Source organism: Pelophylax lessonae (assembly GCF_965119305.1).
Source record: "Pelophylax lessonae genome assembly, chromosome: 9".
NCBI classification, from domain to species: domain Eukaryota; kingdom Metazoa; phylum Chordata; class Amphibia; order Anura; family Ranidae; genus Pelophylax; species Pelophylax lessonae.
In genome coordinates, this window is record NC_138776.1 from 164701390 (window position 1) to 164719517 (window position 18128).

General features: G+C 44.6%; 1 protein-coding gene across 1 annotated transcript in view; it reads right to left on the reverse strand.

The window, feature by feature from the left end:
- The window catches only part of SGPL1 (sphingosine-1-phosphate lyase 1), an 88218-nt gene extending 70325 nt beyond the window's left edge, over window positions 1–17893 (reverse strand). The window contains exon 1 of the mRNA XM_082268345.1: window positions 17745–17893. Within this exon, the coding sequence (XP_082124471.1) occupies window positions 17745–17756 (12 nt within the window). The 5' untranslated portion in view covers window positions 17757–17893. The remainder of the gene's footprint in view (window positions 1–17744) is intronic.
- Between the last annotated feature and the right edge of the window lie 235 nt (window positions 17894–18128).

Consider the following 18128-nt stretch of genomic DNA (forward strand, 5'->3'; position numbering starts at 1 on the left):
GAAAACAGCATGGGCATGTAGGGCTTCACCCACACAATCGAGTCATTCACTTACAGAGTTCTGTAAAAGGAATAAACTACAAATGCCTTTGGTACCGCTGCCGACGGCTTGTAGTTCGCAATAGAGGGGGAAAAGTGTAGCCAGGGGTGAACAACCAAAAGAAACAAACATCATACAACTTCAGACTAGGGACAGGGCCTACCCCTGCCCCTGCCCCAAAAGAAGGTCTCGCAGCTCAGAGGACTCTCAAAGCATCGTCTAAGAGAGCCATGTTTGGGAGCATTGTTCATCTGCATTCAGTTTGTGTACCAGAAGGGACTCCATTCTCTCAATGTGATCCACCTCTGTAACCTACTCAACTTGGGAGGGAACTTTGGTCGTCCGCCAATGGCGTGGGATTACAGTTCTTGATACCATCAAACAATCCCTTTTTTGATACGTTTGAAAGAGCCTGGTAGCACAGAATGACTCGGGTGTTGGGGACAGTCACCCTGCAATGGTGGTATAAAGCAGTAGGATCAATTCCCAAAAATCGTGGATAGGGGGGCATTCCCACCAGATATGTAACAGGGAGCCTCTGGTGGCTGCCCGAACTGACAGATAAATCTGATCAGATGTCGGGCATTGGTACCATTACAAGTTTGAAATTCTCCTCTTGAGCCTTAGGCAGGCCATACACAGTGCAAACTTGGTTGCAGGAAAGAAAATTTGCACGATTCCTCCATCAGCACAGACAGGGGAAAAAAACCCTCCTTCTGAGCCATTTTCTGCTGCCAGCAGGGGAAGCCGTCCCTGCCACAGCGATTGTTAGCAGATTTAGCAGCTGCAAGTGATAACCATAAGAGAATCTGGCAGGCTGGTTGTACCCGAGTTGATTGATCGATAAACTTGGTACATTCAGCCTGCCCATTAACAGTTCGAATCTCAGGCGATTCCTGTTGAAACGGTCAAGATTTGAACCGTGTATGGCCCGCCTTAGTCACCAGGGACAGGCAGTGGGTAAGAACAAACAATTTCTTCCAGTCCTCCACAGTGAGTTGAATGTTAAGGTCAGACACCCATTTAGTTGTATATTCTGGACGACGTCTTGCAAGAAGGGCCTTTTATACCGCCGCCAGGACATATTCAGGCAGAGAGCCTTGCAGGAGATGAGACTCAAAGGAGTCAAGGTCCCCAAGAGGGAAGTCTGTGGGAGAGAGGGAGGGGAAGAAACACGTCAAATTGCTGATACTCCAACCAGTACGTAAAGGAAGACTGCTGTACAGATGCCAGAGCCCACCATGGTGGAAGGAGTCCCTGGCAGAGAATTTCTACTAGCCGACGATTCTACTAGTGATAGAACTATATCGTTTTTGCATTGCCGATACCGATATTTTGGTCATCGTGGTATCGGCCGATATGTTTGTACATTTAAATCCATTTTTTTTCTTTGACAGGTACTCTTGTGAAGGGATCTGGGGGTCTGAAAGACCCCAAACCCCTGCTCTGCACTTAAAGCATTCAAACGCCGAGTTTGGCTGTTTTGAATGCTGTCATTTTTTTTAATCTGGCGCCAGTACCCGGAAGTGATGTCATGACATCACTTCCGGGGTTTGACATGGAAACCCAATCAGAGCCGTATGTGGCTTTGATCGGGTCTTCGGCGGCCATGCAGGCTGGTTGCCCTGGTCTTCCGGTGGGATGGGAGACCCGGGCAAGCCGCAGATGGGAGGGGCGCTCATCCCCTCCTGCTCCTTGTAATGACAGCCGAGCAGCTTCTCAGCCACATCGGTTGTCATTACAAGACAGCCGACCGTCGGCTATGGACGCCGGTACCGGGGTGATGCCTCTAGCTGCAGGCATCACTCAGGTACAAGCACCTTCCGAAATATCGGCAATATCGGTCACCTTGGTGGCCGATTCCGATATATCGGGGAAAGTGCAGAACGGCCCTCGATATATCGGCTTTGCCGATAATCGGTCGATCCCTAGATTCTACCACAGGGGGGGCATTGAGTGCAAGTTTTCAGACACATGAAAGTGATAAACCTCAACAATACAATGATAACCTGTACTTTAGATTAGGCTAACTACATTACCAGGAGGGTCAGTCATATATTGTTTTCCCAAGTAATACCAGAACAATATAAATGAGAGATACTTAGAAAACAAGAAGTGAAATTATTAGTCATTTTATGGTTTTCTTTCTTTGTCAGCAAATGTGGTTTAGCTAGCACTGAAGTAACATAAAAAAAAAAAAATTCTATGAAAAAGTATAATTACTGGGATTTTTTAAAGTTCTGCGCCCCTCCCCCCTGCTGACTTTTAATATTAGGACACTTACCCGTCTTGGAATCCAGCAATGTCGGCACCCCAGCCAATGTTTCCATCCGCTGTCAGGTGCTGCCGTCGCCATCGCTGGTAAGAGAACTTGGCAGTAAAGCCTTGCGGCTTCACAGCCGGTACCCTACTGCAAATGCGTGAAGCGCACTAATGGCGCTTTTCCACTGCATGGAACCGAACGGTTCGGCTCGCTTTTTTGCTTTTCCACTGCTGGTACCGCATGGTATGGTGTAGGAATGGTTCGGTACGGTACGGTATGGCGGCGCTTTTCCACTGCATGAAACCAAACGGTACAGCTCTCAAAAACAGTACCTAATCGATTGTGGTTCCAAGAGGTACCATACCCGGTACCATATCCCACAATCCTTTGCATGCAGTCACTACTAGCCACTGATTGGTCAGAGAATCCCACCCACCCCGTTGTTATCCCACCCACTTAACTTTAGTACTACTTTAGTGGAAAAGCAAACCATACCGTACCGAACCGTTCCAACACCGTACCATGCGGTACCAGCAGTGGAAAAGCAAACCGGGCCAAGCAGGGCCGAGTAGAGCCGAGCCGGTACTTGCAGTGGAAAAGTTCCATAAGCTCTCTTACTGGCCAGGCAGCAAGGGAAGGAGAAGGGATGCCGAACTGGTAACGTACCTCGCTGCAGCTAGGTCAGACAGAAGTGGGGACGGGGGACCTGTCAAAAGCAGGCAGGTACCCCCCCCCCGAAAGGTGCCAAAGTGACACCGAATCAGATAAGCCCAAGTTCCACTTTTTGGGTGGAACTCTGCTTTATTTTTTTGGATAGATTGGAGAGGAATTCGAACACCTGGAAGGTTTTTATTGCTGTCCGTGTCCCAGTTAGGGAGATTCCCCCTCTCTATTTTTCCGGTTCACGGTTATCACCAAGAGTGAAAAAAAAAAATCCACATTTTGAAATTTCCCCAGAACAGGAATTAATTGGAAATCTTCCAATGGGGATACTAGTTCTTGTCATCCTGGTTGTTCCTCACTTTGGAGGAAATTCCTCACACTTTGTGTTTTAGCCCCCATTCACACTAGGGCGACTCACGAGGCGACTTGTGTCGCCCCAGGTCGCTTGACATAACCAAACCAATGTAATTGAATCAGTGCCGTCTTAATTGCCGCAATTAAGGTCGCTCCGACTTCAGAAAAGGGTCCGGTACTACTTTCAGGCGACCAGTGATCCGACCTGTCCCATATACTTCAATGGGAGTCGCCTCCTTATCTTAATTGAAGCGACCTGTAGTCCAACTTGTCATCCGACTTTGCAAAAAAATGGTAGTGAAAAAGAAAAGAGCATAATTTTCATTAAAAAATGAATATGTCTTCTGTCAACCTGGCCGTTTTTCTTGCAGGCATTTAGCGGGCATTTTTTTAGGCAGGCATGTCATTTTTTGGATTTAGTGTCTGGGGGGTCTAAAAAGTGTCCCTGTCAAGTTTCAGCTCTGTAGCATGTCCAGAACCCCTAAAAAACATCATTTTTACTATATTTTCTGTAATACGGCTTCTCTGCAGCTGGCTTTTTTTCTTGCAGGCATTTAGCGGGAATTTTTTTAGGCAGGCATGTCATTTTTTGGATTTCGTTTCTGGGGGGTCTAAAAAGTGTCCCTGTCAAGTTTCAGCTCTGTAGCATGTCCAGAACCCCTAAAAAAAATAATTTTTCTTTTAATTTTTTGTAGTGTCTTACCAGCTGTCTTTTTTTCTTTCTGGCATTTAGCGGGCATTTTTTTTAGGCAGGCATGTCATTTTCTGGATTTAGTGTCTGGGGGTCTAAAAAGTGTCCCTGTCAAGTTTCAGCTCTGTAGCATGTCCAGAACCCCTAAAAAACAGCATTTTTACTATATTTTCTGTAATACGGCTTCTCTGCGGCTGGCTTTTTTTCTAGCAGACATTTTGCGGGCATTTTTTGGGCTTCTTTGGAGGCATGTGCTTCTTAAAAATTATAGGAAAAAAGCTCTTTTTTTTTTTTACGTTTTTTAAAAAAAAAAAAAAACAGGAAAAGGAAATTAGGTCACAAGACATCATATTGTGATTGGCCAAATAAAAAGTCGCCTCACGATTAGGTCGCGTCAAAGGCGCGCTAAGTCGCGCTGGAAGCGACGCTACTTTAGTGGTAGCGGCAATGTGAACCAGCACTTAACCACTTTACAAGATTAAATCAGTATTTTTTGCTAGAAAAACTACTTAAAACCCCCAAACATTATATATATATATATTTTTTTAGCAAAGACTCTGGAGAATAAAATGGCAGTCATTGCAATTTTTTTTTCATGCGGTATTTGCGCAGCGGTCTTTCAAACGCCATTTTTTTGGAAAAATTACAAAAAAAAAAAAAAAAAATCACATTTCACTGCATTTAAAAAAAAAAACAAACAGTAAAGTTATCCCATTTTTTTATATATTGTGAAAGATGATGTCACGCTGAGTAAATTGATACCCAACATGTTGTGGTTTAAAATTGCGCACACCCGCGGAATGGCGACAAACTACGGTCAATAAAAATCTCCATAGGCGATGCTTTAAAAAATTTTTTAACGGTTACCAGTTTAGAGTTAGAGTGTAGCTCTTTTTTTTTTAAATTATTGCTCACGCTCAGGCGATCGCGGCGATACCCCACATGTGTGGTTTGAACAGCGATTTAATTTGCGGCGCGACTTCCATATACGTTTTCTTTCGTACGCAAGGTAACGGCGACGGGGGCGGCTACATTTTTTTTTTTCCTATTTATTTTTTTTTTTTTTAACAGGTTTTTAAAAAAAAATAAAAAATCTGATCACTTTTATTGCTGTCACAAGCAATGTAAACATCCCTTATGACAACAATATGCAGTGACAGGTACTCTTTATGGAGGGATCGAGGGTCTAAAAGACCCTAGACCCCTCCACTACACTTCCATGTATGCAAAACGCTGAAAACTGCATTTTTGAATACTGTCACTTTTTGAATCTGCCGCCTTTAGCAGCAGAGTAACCCGGACACGACGTCATGGACGCCGCCTCCGGGTTACGTCAGCGGAGACCCGATCGAAGCCGCTTTCGGCTTTGATGGGGACTCCATCCACGTGCCGGCTGGGTGCTCGGGTCTCCCGGCGAGACGGCAGACCCGGGCAAAGCCGCATCAGTCGTTACCGCCGGAAAGCCGTCTGCTGGCTCTAAAAAACGGTACTGGGATGATGCCTCGAGCTAGAGGCATCACCCCGGTACAACCACGCAAAGTCAGCCAACGTAGATCTACGTGGCTAGACGTTAAGTGGTTAAATATAGGACAGGAAGGGAGAGAAATCCCCACAATAGGACACAGATGGTGAAATAAAATGGGTTACACAACCCTCCCTTAAGCCTCGTACACAGGATGAGAATATCAGACGAATGACCGTCTGTTTTTTTCTCTTTGCTGCTAGTCTAATTTAAAAAAAAAAAAAACAATAGGTTCCTAAAGTTACTAAAAATTCTCATACAGCAAATTACAACTTCGGAAGTGATGTAATGTATTGTAATTTATTCATTTCCAAGCATGCCTTGTCTTCCGTTTTTTTTTTTTTCGGACGAATACTGTACTGATTAAATGAAAAATCGATTGTTCTCGTATCGTACGAGAAAATTTTTCATGTTTGTCCATTCGGATAATATTGCATGAACGGTCAGCTCTCAAAAGCGGTGTACCAACGATCAGATTAATGTACGATCGATTGGAAAGTGGTATTTTTTTTGTCCGAATTTTTGCTTGTGTGCACAGGCATCACTCTATCTAAAATGAAAAAAAATAAATAAACATTTTGCCTATAGGTTCTACTTCAAAATTCCAGCTCTATCAGGAGAAAGTGACGGGGCCTACAGACATACAAACTCGCTTGCTTGTGTTGCAGAAACAAAACAAAAGGAAGCCATATTGTTGTTAAAAATACAACTACGACTAATTAATCATTTTAACTTTTTATTTTTAGGACATGCTGGTGAAACTCAAGTGATTCACATCTATTCGCTCGGTCCTCTTGACTGGTAAAAACTTTTTTTTTAAAGCAAAGCTTATGGACAGCAGTGGCAAACGACAACAACCCTGAAAAGTAGAGCACAAGTTCATAAAGCTGTTTAATCAATGTTTAAAGTTCAAACGTGGCAGAGATATCCCCATTTTATCAGAACCTTTATACTACAAGTAATAGAAAAGAAGCAACTTATCACTTCCATGCTGATCTCTGCCTTTTATTGGCCTCGACAATACTCCACACAGGTAGACTTTACTCATAAAGGTTTCACAACACCACACAACAGATACAGATGGATACCAGTGTAAGGGGCCTGCCAGTGTTCACCTTTTGTAACCGGTTACATGCTACACCCATACTTAGAGAGTGTAACATGTTACTATAAAGTACCTGCCTGAGCCTCCCGATTCTCCCCCCCCCCACCGCGTGACAGCAGGCTGGGGATCTTCTCTCTGCACCTGCTGTCACAATTTAACCACTCTAAGACCGGAAGGATTTACCCCCTTCCTGACCAGGCCCTATTTTGCGATTCGGCACTGCGTTACTTTAACGGACAATTGCGCAGTCGTGCGACACTGTACCCAAATAAAATTGAGGCCCTTTTTTTCCCAAAAACAGAGCTTTCTTTTTGTGGTATTGGATCACCTTGTGCAATTTTTTTTTTGAGAATGTCATATAACAGTATGTTAAAAATATTGTTTTTTTTTCAAAATTGTCACTTTTATTTTTTTGTTTATAGCGCAAAAAAATAAAAGTGACAATAACAATATTTTTAACATACTGTTATATGACATTCTCAAAAAAAAAATTTAAAAGTCATAATTTAACATTTTAGGCCAATTTGGTTTGCGCAAAAGTTATCACATCTACTAACTACTGGAAAGATTTGTCATTTTTATTTATTTTTTTATTAGTAATCTGCGATTTTTTGCAGGACTGCAAAAAATGCACCGGACAGATTGGACCCCTGACTGACATTTTTGACACTTTTGGTGTACCCGTGAAATTACTACAGTAATCAGTGCTAAAAATATGCACTGTTACTGTAATAATTACACTGGCAGGGAATGGGGTTAACATTATCGGTGATCGAGGGGTTACATGTGAGCCTGGGGGAGTGATTCTAACTGTGGGGGGCGTGGCTTCTGAAATGACCACAGAGACCTGTATTCCTATATAGAAGGATCACAGGGGCTCTATGATCATTCCAGGGAGAACGGTCAGCTTTGTTTACAACAGCTGACCGCTCTCTCTCAGCGGGGAACGATCGTAGGTGTCAGGCGGCAATCGGAGCCGCTTGCCCGCTGCATTGTCTTCCCTGCTGACGAGCGGAAGTGCACAGGTGGTGGCGAGCGCTCAACCCCTAGTCTCCAGGACAGGCTAGACAATGGCACACTGACTGCCATTAGGTATTAGAATGAAATCTTTGGACCCACTGTCAGACCCTACGCTGGAGCAGTGGGTTCCTCCTGGTGCATGAAAATGCCTGGCCTCATGTGGCGAGAGTATGCAGCCAGCTCCTGGAGGATGAAGGAACCATTGAATGGCCCCCATGCTCTCCTGACCTAAACCCAATAGAACACCTGTGAGACATTATGTTTCGGTCCATCTGACGCTGCCGCCAGTTTGCACCTCAGTCTGTTCAGGAGCTCAGGGATGGTCTGGTCCAGATCTGGGTGGAAATAACCAAGGAAAGCATCCGTCGTCTCATTAGAAGCATGCCCCAATGTTGTCAGGCATGCATACAAGCACGTGGGGGCCATACAAACTACTAACTACCATTTTGGCTCCATTCACACCTGAGCTTATCATTTTCAGGCGGTTTTTTTTGGGCTTTTTTCAGGAGTTTTTTTTTCAGATGTTTGGAGGCAGGCATTGACATCTAACAAAAATGCTTATAATCTGTCATAAAAGAAGCTCATGTACTTTAAGCTTCAGGCGTTTTGCTTTAGGTGACCAAATGCTCAGATGTGAACAGGGGTCATTGAAATGAATGGAATTTCGCTTGTTGGGCGTTTTGAGACTTCAGAGCTGAAAAACGCTCCAGGTGTGAACAGGGCCTTTGAGTTGCCGCAATGAAATTTCAGCAAAATGGAAAAAAAAAAAAAGGAAAGCCTAAGAGTCGGTTCACACTATGGCGACACGAATCTGTACTACTTCGCGGGGGACTTGTGAAGTCCAGTGCACCGCGACTTCGGCGTGACTTGCACGGACTTCATATAATGAATGTCTATACAAGTCACTCCGAGGTCGCCCCGAAGTAGTACAGGACCCTTTTTCTAAGTCGGAGCGACTTGTGTCGCTCCTATTAGAACGGGTCCTGTAGCAGTCAATGGACCGCGACTTGTCAGGCTGACAAGTCTGCTGACAAGTCGCGCTGGTGTGAATCGAGTCTTAAAAACACCAATATAAGTTATGCCTGATTATATATACAGATTCTTGCCTTATCCAATCATTAATTATTCTCTTCAATTATTGCGATGCTTACAAGGAATGTGCTACACTGGTTTATCATGAGCAATTGGCAAATGATAACTATAGAAATAGAATTACACACAAGACAAGAATCTGGCTTCACAAAATGTATAATGAACATGAATTAGGAGCTGGGCAGAAAAACTTGTTTGGTTAGAGCAGGCACACAATCCCTAATGAAAACAAGGTCATAAAGAACACATGACTGTTCAGGCCGACTACTTCTGTGATCAACATTGAAACCTGAACAAAAGAATAGTAAACATCTGGGAACGTGGATCCTCTCAGCCCCAATACAACAGAATTAACATCTCTTCTAGCAATTCAATTCTTACATCAAAGATTTACAGTATAGGTTTTTCCACCCTCCAAATAAATCACAAATAAGTACCGGTTCACACCAGTGCGGCTTTGAAATGCCATTTTATTGCAGCTTCATGTAACAGAAGTCAATGCAAGATGCAATTAAATTGCAAAAAAGTAGTGTAAGAACCTTCTCCAAAGTTGCTGCAAATCGAGTCGCAACAATTTGAACGGTTCCATTGCCAGCAACAGGGTGCAATTTGTCATGTGATTTTGAACTTTTAAAATACACTGGTGTGAACCAAGGCCAAGTCAGTGACCAATAATTACCTTGCACATTTGAATGTGTGTATGCAGCACAGTAGCTTAGTGGTTAGCACTCCTGCCTGACAAAACTAGGTTGTTGGTTTGAATCCCAACCATGACGCCTCCTGCATGGAATCTGCAAGTCGCCCTGTGTGGGTTGGCTCCCACACTTCAAAGATACGCTCATAATTGGCCCTAGTATGTGAGTTAGGGACCTTAGATTGTAAGCTACTTGGGGGCAGGGACTGATGTGAATGTGCAATATATATCATTTGCCGGGTACTATATAAATGCCTGTAATAAAATAAATACTGTATATTGGCTGAATCAACTTAAGTTCAAGATGTGGATGGTCCTTTAAGCTCCATAGAGCTTGACAACCTTTAATTAAAAAGGTAAGGAGCTGGATGGAAAATTGTTGGCTGAACAGTAACTGCATCCAATCAGATGCAACTGCTGATTGGGTATTCAGACAACTACTAGTGCTGTGGCTGTCTGAATACAATAGCTGCCAGTGCAGATTCCTCCATCCAAGCAGTGTAGTGTGGATGGAGGAATCGGGTGATTTCGCTCATTTAACTTGCTAAACAAGAAAAATCTAAAGTGAATGGCTAGCTTTAAGAGGAGCTCCAGTCTCCACCAAAAAAGTAAAAAAGTCAGCAGCTATAAACATTGAAGCTGTTGGCTTTGAATATAAGGACACTTACTTGTCCAGGGATCCAGCCATGTCCTTGCCCGAGCCAAATCTTCAATTGGGGTCTTCAGTAAGGGAAACCGGCAGTAAAGCCTTGAGACTTCAGCCGGTTTCCTACTGCGTATGCGCGAGCCATGCTGCGCTTTGTGAATGGCCCCGCATTCTGCAGTGGGGAGCGGTGGCAATCTAGCCGGAAGTCGGAGAGGGTACCTGTCAAAACCATGTACCTACTCCTCCCAAAAAATTGCCAAACATGGCAGTGGAGGGGAAGGGAGGCTGCAAACAAATGGAACTTCCACTTTTGGGTGAAGTTCCTCTTTAACCCTCTTCAACATGTGCAGGATGTGAAGGTCCTCCGCTGTACATCTTGTTTCTGTCCCCTACGTCAAGAAAGAAGAAGGAAAGACCTGACGAGGTCTCTTTACAAAACGGTGGTCATGTGTCAGGTGCTGTAAAAGTAGGCTAGAGGAAAAAAGTTAAAAAGTAAAAGAAGAAAAGGCAGGCAGATCCCTGACATACTACTTTTCATGGCAGCATATACATCTGTAGTCATACAAAGACATTACATAGCCAAGGGATACAACCAGTGGTGGGATTCAAAAATTTTAGTAACCAGTTCCGACTTTCCCAGCAGAATGACCAGCGTGCCCCCTTTCAATGCACAGTGACCAGCGTGCCCCCCTTTCAATGCACAGTGACCAGCGTGCCCCCCTTTCAATGCAGAGAGACCAGCATGCCCAACTTTCAATGCACAGTGACCAGCGCTGCATGCCCCCCTTTCAAGGCACAGTGACCAGTGTGCCCCCCTTTCAATGCACAGTGACCAGCGTGCCTCCCTTTCAATGCAAAGTGACCACAGCATTGCCCCCAATCATTGCAGAGTGCCACAGCATTGCCCCCAATGATCATTGCAGAGCACCACAGCATTGCCCCCAATGATCATTGCAGAGCGCCACAGCATTGCCCCCAATGATCATTGCAGAGCGCCACAGCATTGCCCCCAATGATCATTGCAAAGCGCCACAGCATTGCCCCCAATGATCATTGCAGAGTGCCCCAGCATTGCCCCCAATCATTGCAGAGCGCCCACAGCATTGCCCCCAATGATCATTGCAGAGCGCCCACAGCATTGCCCCCAATGATCATTGCAGAGCGCCACAGCATTGCCCCCAATGATCATTGCAGAGCGCCACAGCATTGCCCCCAATGATCATTGCAGAGCGCCACAGCATTGCCCCCAATGATCATTGCAGAGCGCCACAGCATTGCCCCCAATCATTGCAGAGTGCCCACAGCATTGCCCCCAATGATCATTGCAGAGTGCCCACAGCATTGCCCCCAATGATCATTGCAGAGCACCACAGCATTGCCCCCAATGATCATTGCAGAGTGCCCACAGCATTGCCTGGAATCATTGCAGAGTGCCCACAGCATTGCCCGGAATCATTGCAGAGTGCCAGGAGGAGGATCCTTGGGACAATAGCGAGGGGCGCACTGCTCTGCTACCCCCCGGCCGCCAGCTTAGAGGGATCAGTCGGTTCTGCGAACTTGCAGAAAGTTTGCAACCGGTTCCATAGAACCGGTGCGAACCGGCTGAAACCCACCACTGGACACAACGGCTGTGACAGACATTAGCCGTGCAGAACATGGTTCAAAACACAGATTTATACATTATAAATAATATAAGAATATAAATAATAATGAAGAATGTTTTAATTGTTCTCAAAAAGTGAGTAAAGCTTACACTGCACACATACTGCCTCCACTCATTGAGGAAGAAGCACAGCAGGTCCCATCACTTCAATAATACAAGGAAGGATGGGCAGAGCAATTGGACGCTTCTATTTCTTCGCAATCTCCTTTAGGGCCATTTACAGATTTCAAAACCCACTGCACCTCTCCGAGACTCTTTAAACTAGCCAAGTGGCCATTCACTGAAATTGAGTTTGTCCAGCAGCAGGACCTGTCCGGATTTCGATCACTACATGGACTCCTCAACTCAAAAGAAGCCAGTCATAGAATTTGCTTCTGTCTAAATTCTCCATCGATCAGTGTCTGCCGCTACGCAGCAGCAGATCAGCGTATTCGGACAGTGGCCAGTGCTGCAGTCAGAATACAATGTCCCAGTGGGGGTATTCCTCCATCCTCCTCGCTTGTGTGCCTGGAGGAACCGGTTATTTTTTTTTTTAAACCTGCAGGTTTCGTTCATATGGACGTACAGTAGTGTTCTGTGCATCCCCATTTAGGTAAATTTGGACCCAGCTGCACGGACACAGCCACTGCTTCCAATTTGACATCTGTGTGCATGCACGGCCCTGAACACACACAGTCCTTTGCAACTTTAGAGCTGTAAAAGGAACGATACCCCATTGGTACAGACTTCGGTCCAACCGAGAATTTCCTCTAATCTCCTAGTGACCACCAACAAGATCGCTACTTCTAACTGTAAAAACTGTAACATGAAAACCTTCCTAATCATTTAACATGTATCCACTCAGCATTGCACATACGTATACATAGATTCACAGGAGATTGTATAATCATATAACATGAATAAAGTCCACCAGAGTCGGTATGGCTCCAGACAGAAGTTGGACTGCGATCATCAGCCGTGGTTGCCCAGACCAACAACAGGATCCATGAATAAATATGTGACTTACAGCTAAGTGCTGGTAACTAGGGATGAGCTCAGGCATGTTCAGATACTTATCCAAACCCACCTGAGCAAGCACACCAGGAAGCGGTCATTGTACTAGACCAATCATAAGGGGCCGAGGCATTCCCTAGCATATTTACATGCCCATTGTATACATGCGGGCACAGAATGCTCCAGCCACAGATGATTGGCCAAATACAGATGACAACTTCCCGGCAGGCTTACTCAAGTAGGTTCGGACTAGGATTTAAACCCACCAAAACGTATCTGTACTGGTGACCTTACTGCTTTTTAGAACAGGATCTGTCTCTTCTGTCACTACACAAAGATTCAGGTTGCACTCCGTTAAAGTCCTTTGTTTTTTTATTCAATCAGCCATACTGACGCAGTACCATGGCTTAAAGTGGTTCTGAAAGGCTGACGTTTTTTTACCTTCATAAAGTCTATGCATGAAGAAAACAAAAAAATAAAACCTTCAGTATGCAGCTCCCCCTCAGCCAACCCTTATACTCACCTGAGCCTCATCCAGATCCAGCAATGTGAACAAGAGCAGAAGCTCTTCCGGGTTCCTGCCTTCTCCTTGGCTTAGACACAGCAGTGGGAGCCATTGGCTGTCAATCACATACAGGGATGAGGGAGCAGGGCAGAGCCATGCCCTGTCTCTCTCATAGAGCGAACATGCACAAGTGCCCCTATAGCAAACAGCTTGCTATGGAGGCACTCTGCATGGAAAAGGAGCCAGGAATGCGAGCGGGGGGGGGGGGGGGCAGAGAAGAGGAGGATTGGGGCAGCTCTGTGAAAAACCTTTGCACAGAGCAGGTAAGTATGAAATGTTTGAAAACAAAAGAAGGCGGTGCACCAGGCTAGTGCATTATTGCATAATTTCTCGTTAGCTCTGAGGAAGAAGACGTCCCTCAAAACGCGTCAGTTGCATCCCACTGGATGGTTGTGCACCTGGCGATTTCTTTTTAACACCTGTGATACTTCTTCTTTCTGAGTATAAGATTTGCATGTTATTATTTATTAAAAGAAGTTATACAGTAATGCACTAGGCTGGTGCACCTTTGTTTTCAGTTCTGGTTTCCACGAATTGAAAAGGACTGGATGGCTCCTGTGTACACATATTGGTGGTCTAGTTGGTTATATCAGGGATGGCAAACCTTGGCACCCCAGATGTTTTGGAACTAAATTTTCCACGATGCTCAACTACACTCCAGAGTGCATGAGCATCATGGGAAATGTCGTTCCAAAACACCTGGGGTGCCAAGGTTCCCCATCACTGGGTTATATCCTACAGTGATCCATTTGGGGTATTTATTGTTGAAGCCATGTCCATGTGGGTTCCATGAAGATGGGACTGCCTGGAGGTTTGTTTCACCTGTAGTGCTGACTTTTTTGTACATTCAAGTATTATGTTTTAAAAAAAAAAACTAAACCTTGATAAACCTTTTAAGCTGGCAATAGGGGAGTCAATTTGTTTAGTTTAACCCCTAAACCCCCGTAAGATTTTACCCCCTTCCTGACCAGGCCCTATTTTGCGATTCGGCACTGCGTGACTTTAACGGACAATGGTGCGGTCGTGCGACGCTGTACCCAAATGAAATTGACGTCCTTTTTTCCCCACAAACAGAGCTTTCTTTTGGTGGTATTTGATCACCTGTGCGATTTTTTTGATCATGCGCTATAAACAAAAAAAGAGCGACAATTTTGCAAAAATAACAATATTTTTCACATTTTTTTTTATATGAAATTCCCACAAAAAAAAAAAAATGTAAAAAAATCTAAATTTTTTAACATTTTAGGCCAATTTGTTTTCTGCTACATATGTTTGGTAAAAAAAAAAAAAAAAAAATTGCAATAAGCGTATTTTGATTGATTTGCGCAAAAGTTATTGCGTTTACTAACTACGGGAAAGATTTTTGTCATTTTAATTTTTTTTTCTTTAACGAGTAATGGCGGCGATCTGCGATTTTTTTGCGGGACTGCGACATTGCGGCGGACAGAACGGACCCCTGACTGACATTTTTGACACTTTTGGGGGTACCAGTGATATTACTACAGTAATCAGTGCTATACATATGCACTGTTACTATAAAAATGACACTGGCAGGGAAGGGGTTAACTTTATTGGAGAAGGAGGGGTTAAGTGTGTCCCTAGGGGCGTGTTTCTAACTGTAAAGGGGTGCGTTTGTGTAACTACAGAGATATACGATCCTACATAGCAGGACCGTATGATCTCTGCAGTTACACAGGGGAGAATGACAGGTGGCTTTGTTTACATTAGCCACCTGGCTTTCTCCCTCTCTACCGGACAATCGCGAGTGACCGGTGGACATTGGGTCCGCCGGTCACACGCGCGGACATGTTAGGAAGCGAGCCCCCTAGAGCCTCACAGGCGAGCGACGTAGCCCTACGTCACTTTGCCTGTGAGGGGCTGACAGCCGCCGGAAATAGTCGTGCGGCAGTCGGCAAGTGGTTAACCAGTGGGTCAACCGAAAAAAAAAAAAACTCAATTCCCATACACACATTTGAAGTAGATAGAGGAATCCTCCTCCCTGCTGTGTCATTGTATTCTGATAGTGGATACTCGCCACCCACTATCAGAATACACTGATCAGTGCTGCAGTCTATAGCCTGCTCTGCTGATCAAGCAGAAATTTTCCAACAGAGCAGGTGGACAGAAGTCTATTTGCCTCTCTTGAATGGGAATGCCAGTATATTTTTAATGAATCAGTGTACGTGGCCAATCGTCTGCAGTGCTGATCAGTGTATTCTGATAGTGGAGGAGCCCTGCTGTCAGAATACAATAGCACAGTGCGGAGGATTCCTCCATCTACCTCGATTGTTTGGCAGAGGAATCGGTTTCTTATTTTTTTTTTTTTTTAATCAGCCAGTTGACTGTTAAACATAAAGCTGGCAATAGATGGAGCTTGTGATTATGGTGAGTATTTGATGTAACGATATATAGAAACCCTACCTACCTAAACAATCTATTCAGGTAGATTGTACAATCCGATTACAAGGTGTATGTTGGTCTTACACTCTTCTATAAATAATCAATTTCTTTTCAGATTGATCTCCCCAATATAGGAATCATTTATCAACCATGTCCAACACAACTGATCCATATACCACACACGTGAAATTTGATGGATAGGAGGAGGATAGGACTATAAATTAGAGCTGCACAATTAATCAGTAAATAATCGTGATCTCAATTCAACCCCCTCACGATCTTAATCTGGCATTTCCACGATTCATGTACAAGTGCAGAGCCGTTCTCTGCTCACAGCGGTCAAAAAAAAGGCAGCCTGCGAAGTTTAGCACAACATTGCTCAGTGCTGAGATAAAAAAGAAACATTATATCATTTGGTTCTTTTAGATCAAAGAAATGAACTTCAGTCTGTAAATGAGATCAGTTTAACCACTTAAAGTGGTTGTAAACATACGTTTTTGACATTTACCTATGGGTGCTATAAATATCTCCTAAACTTGCACAGTTTAGGAGATATTTACAGTGCATGCAGCCGATGACGTCATCGGCGCATGCGCTCTGAAGGAACGGCCACCCGTGCCATTCCTTCAGAACCCTATGCCGTGAACGGCGGCTCCCGCGCGCATGCGCGGGAGTGATGTAATCGCGCCTCCGGCCAATCAGATGGCCAGAGGACGCGAACAAGGAAGCAGGGTGGCCGGACATGTTGGCCGCCCTGTTGCTGAGCGGGCGACACTTCAGGGGCTTCGTTTTTAGGTAAGTATTTCATAATGAGCTAATATGTGATGCATACTAGCTCATTATGCCTTTGTCTTCACAGTTTTTTTTTTTTTCCGTGCGCTTACTTCCTCTTTAAGTCCCCTGCCACATGGACTTCACCATCCACCTGACATTTTTTCGAGCTAACCTGATCGGACCCTTAATTCACCACTATGGAGCAGCGGATGTCAACGGTGACACGTCCACTGACACCCGTCGCTATCCGATCCAGTCCGCCAAAACCTGATGGATAGTGACCCTATTTTCCATCTGTCTGGAGGATCCGATGAAAACGGACAGGCGGTCCCTGTTTATCTGATCTCCCCATAGAGGAGAGCGGTACTCTGACAGGTCTGTCTCTGCACAGTGAGCGGGATATACCTGTCATCCGCCTGCTCAGCAGATCGATCCCCCCTGAGCAAGCGGAAGACTAAGCCTATTTCTGACACTTGTTGCTTACAAGGTAAAAATCTGTACTTTTTGCTAGAAAATTACTTAGAACCCCCAAACATATAATAATAATAATAATATAATATATATATATATATATATATATATATATATATATATATATATATATATATATATATATATTTTTTTTTTTTTTTGCAGAGACCCCATAGAATAAAATGGCGGTCATTGCAATATTTTATGTCACACTGTATTTGCACTGCAGTCTTTCAAAAAACAATATTTTGTTGAAAGAAAATACACTTCAATGAATTAAAGAACTAAACGGTAAAGTCAGTCAAATTTTTTTGTATAAAACGTAAAAGATGAAGTTACGCTGAGAATTGTAATCTTTAGTCCAAGTAAAAAAAAATCATAATTCTTATTTGATCCAGAATTATGCAGCTCTAATGTACGTTACCGGTGTCCACCAGACAACCTCATCCCCCGACCGATGGGAATACAATAGATTGTATAACCCAATCATCTCACTGCTGCTGATTCATGCAAAACGATTGATCAACTCTGATCACATCCAATGTAAATGGATTGGAAAGGAAGTTCTGGTTATTCTGGTTTGACCTTCTGGATTGAATCTCAGACAATAAGGATTGAAGGGTGTATGGACACCTGGACTGGAAGTTCTGTCAGACAATCAGGCCCAGTCTCTGGGTAAGTGGTAAATAAAGGGTTCAGCCCTCAGAAACTTGTCCCCCAATTCTGCTCCCCTGTATAGAAACAAGGACAAGTTCCATCCCCAGCTCAGCACCATAGAGGAGTCCTCACCTGTAGCTCCATGTCTGCCGGGCACACAGCAGGCGCTGACACACACTGATAGGACACTCAACTGGCCTCGTCCTATCTCCTCCTCTGATTTAAAGCACTGCCGCTCATTGCTAGCCCAGCTCCCAGTCCCCTCCTGCCTGTGTCCCCGTCACTCCTCCTCCAGCAGCACACCGGAAGTGTCGTGCACAGTGATATGAGACTGCAGCCTCCTCCCCTCGTCTGACTCCTCGCCACACTTCTTCCCCTTGGAGACGACGCCAACGTCGTTACCTGGCAACGGCGCAAATCCCGGTCTGGGCAGGCTGTGTCGGCTCAGTGGAGGCAGCGCCATCTAGTGCGCCAAAGAGGGAAGAGCAGGCGAGGTGAGAAGCGCATTACATTTAC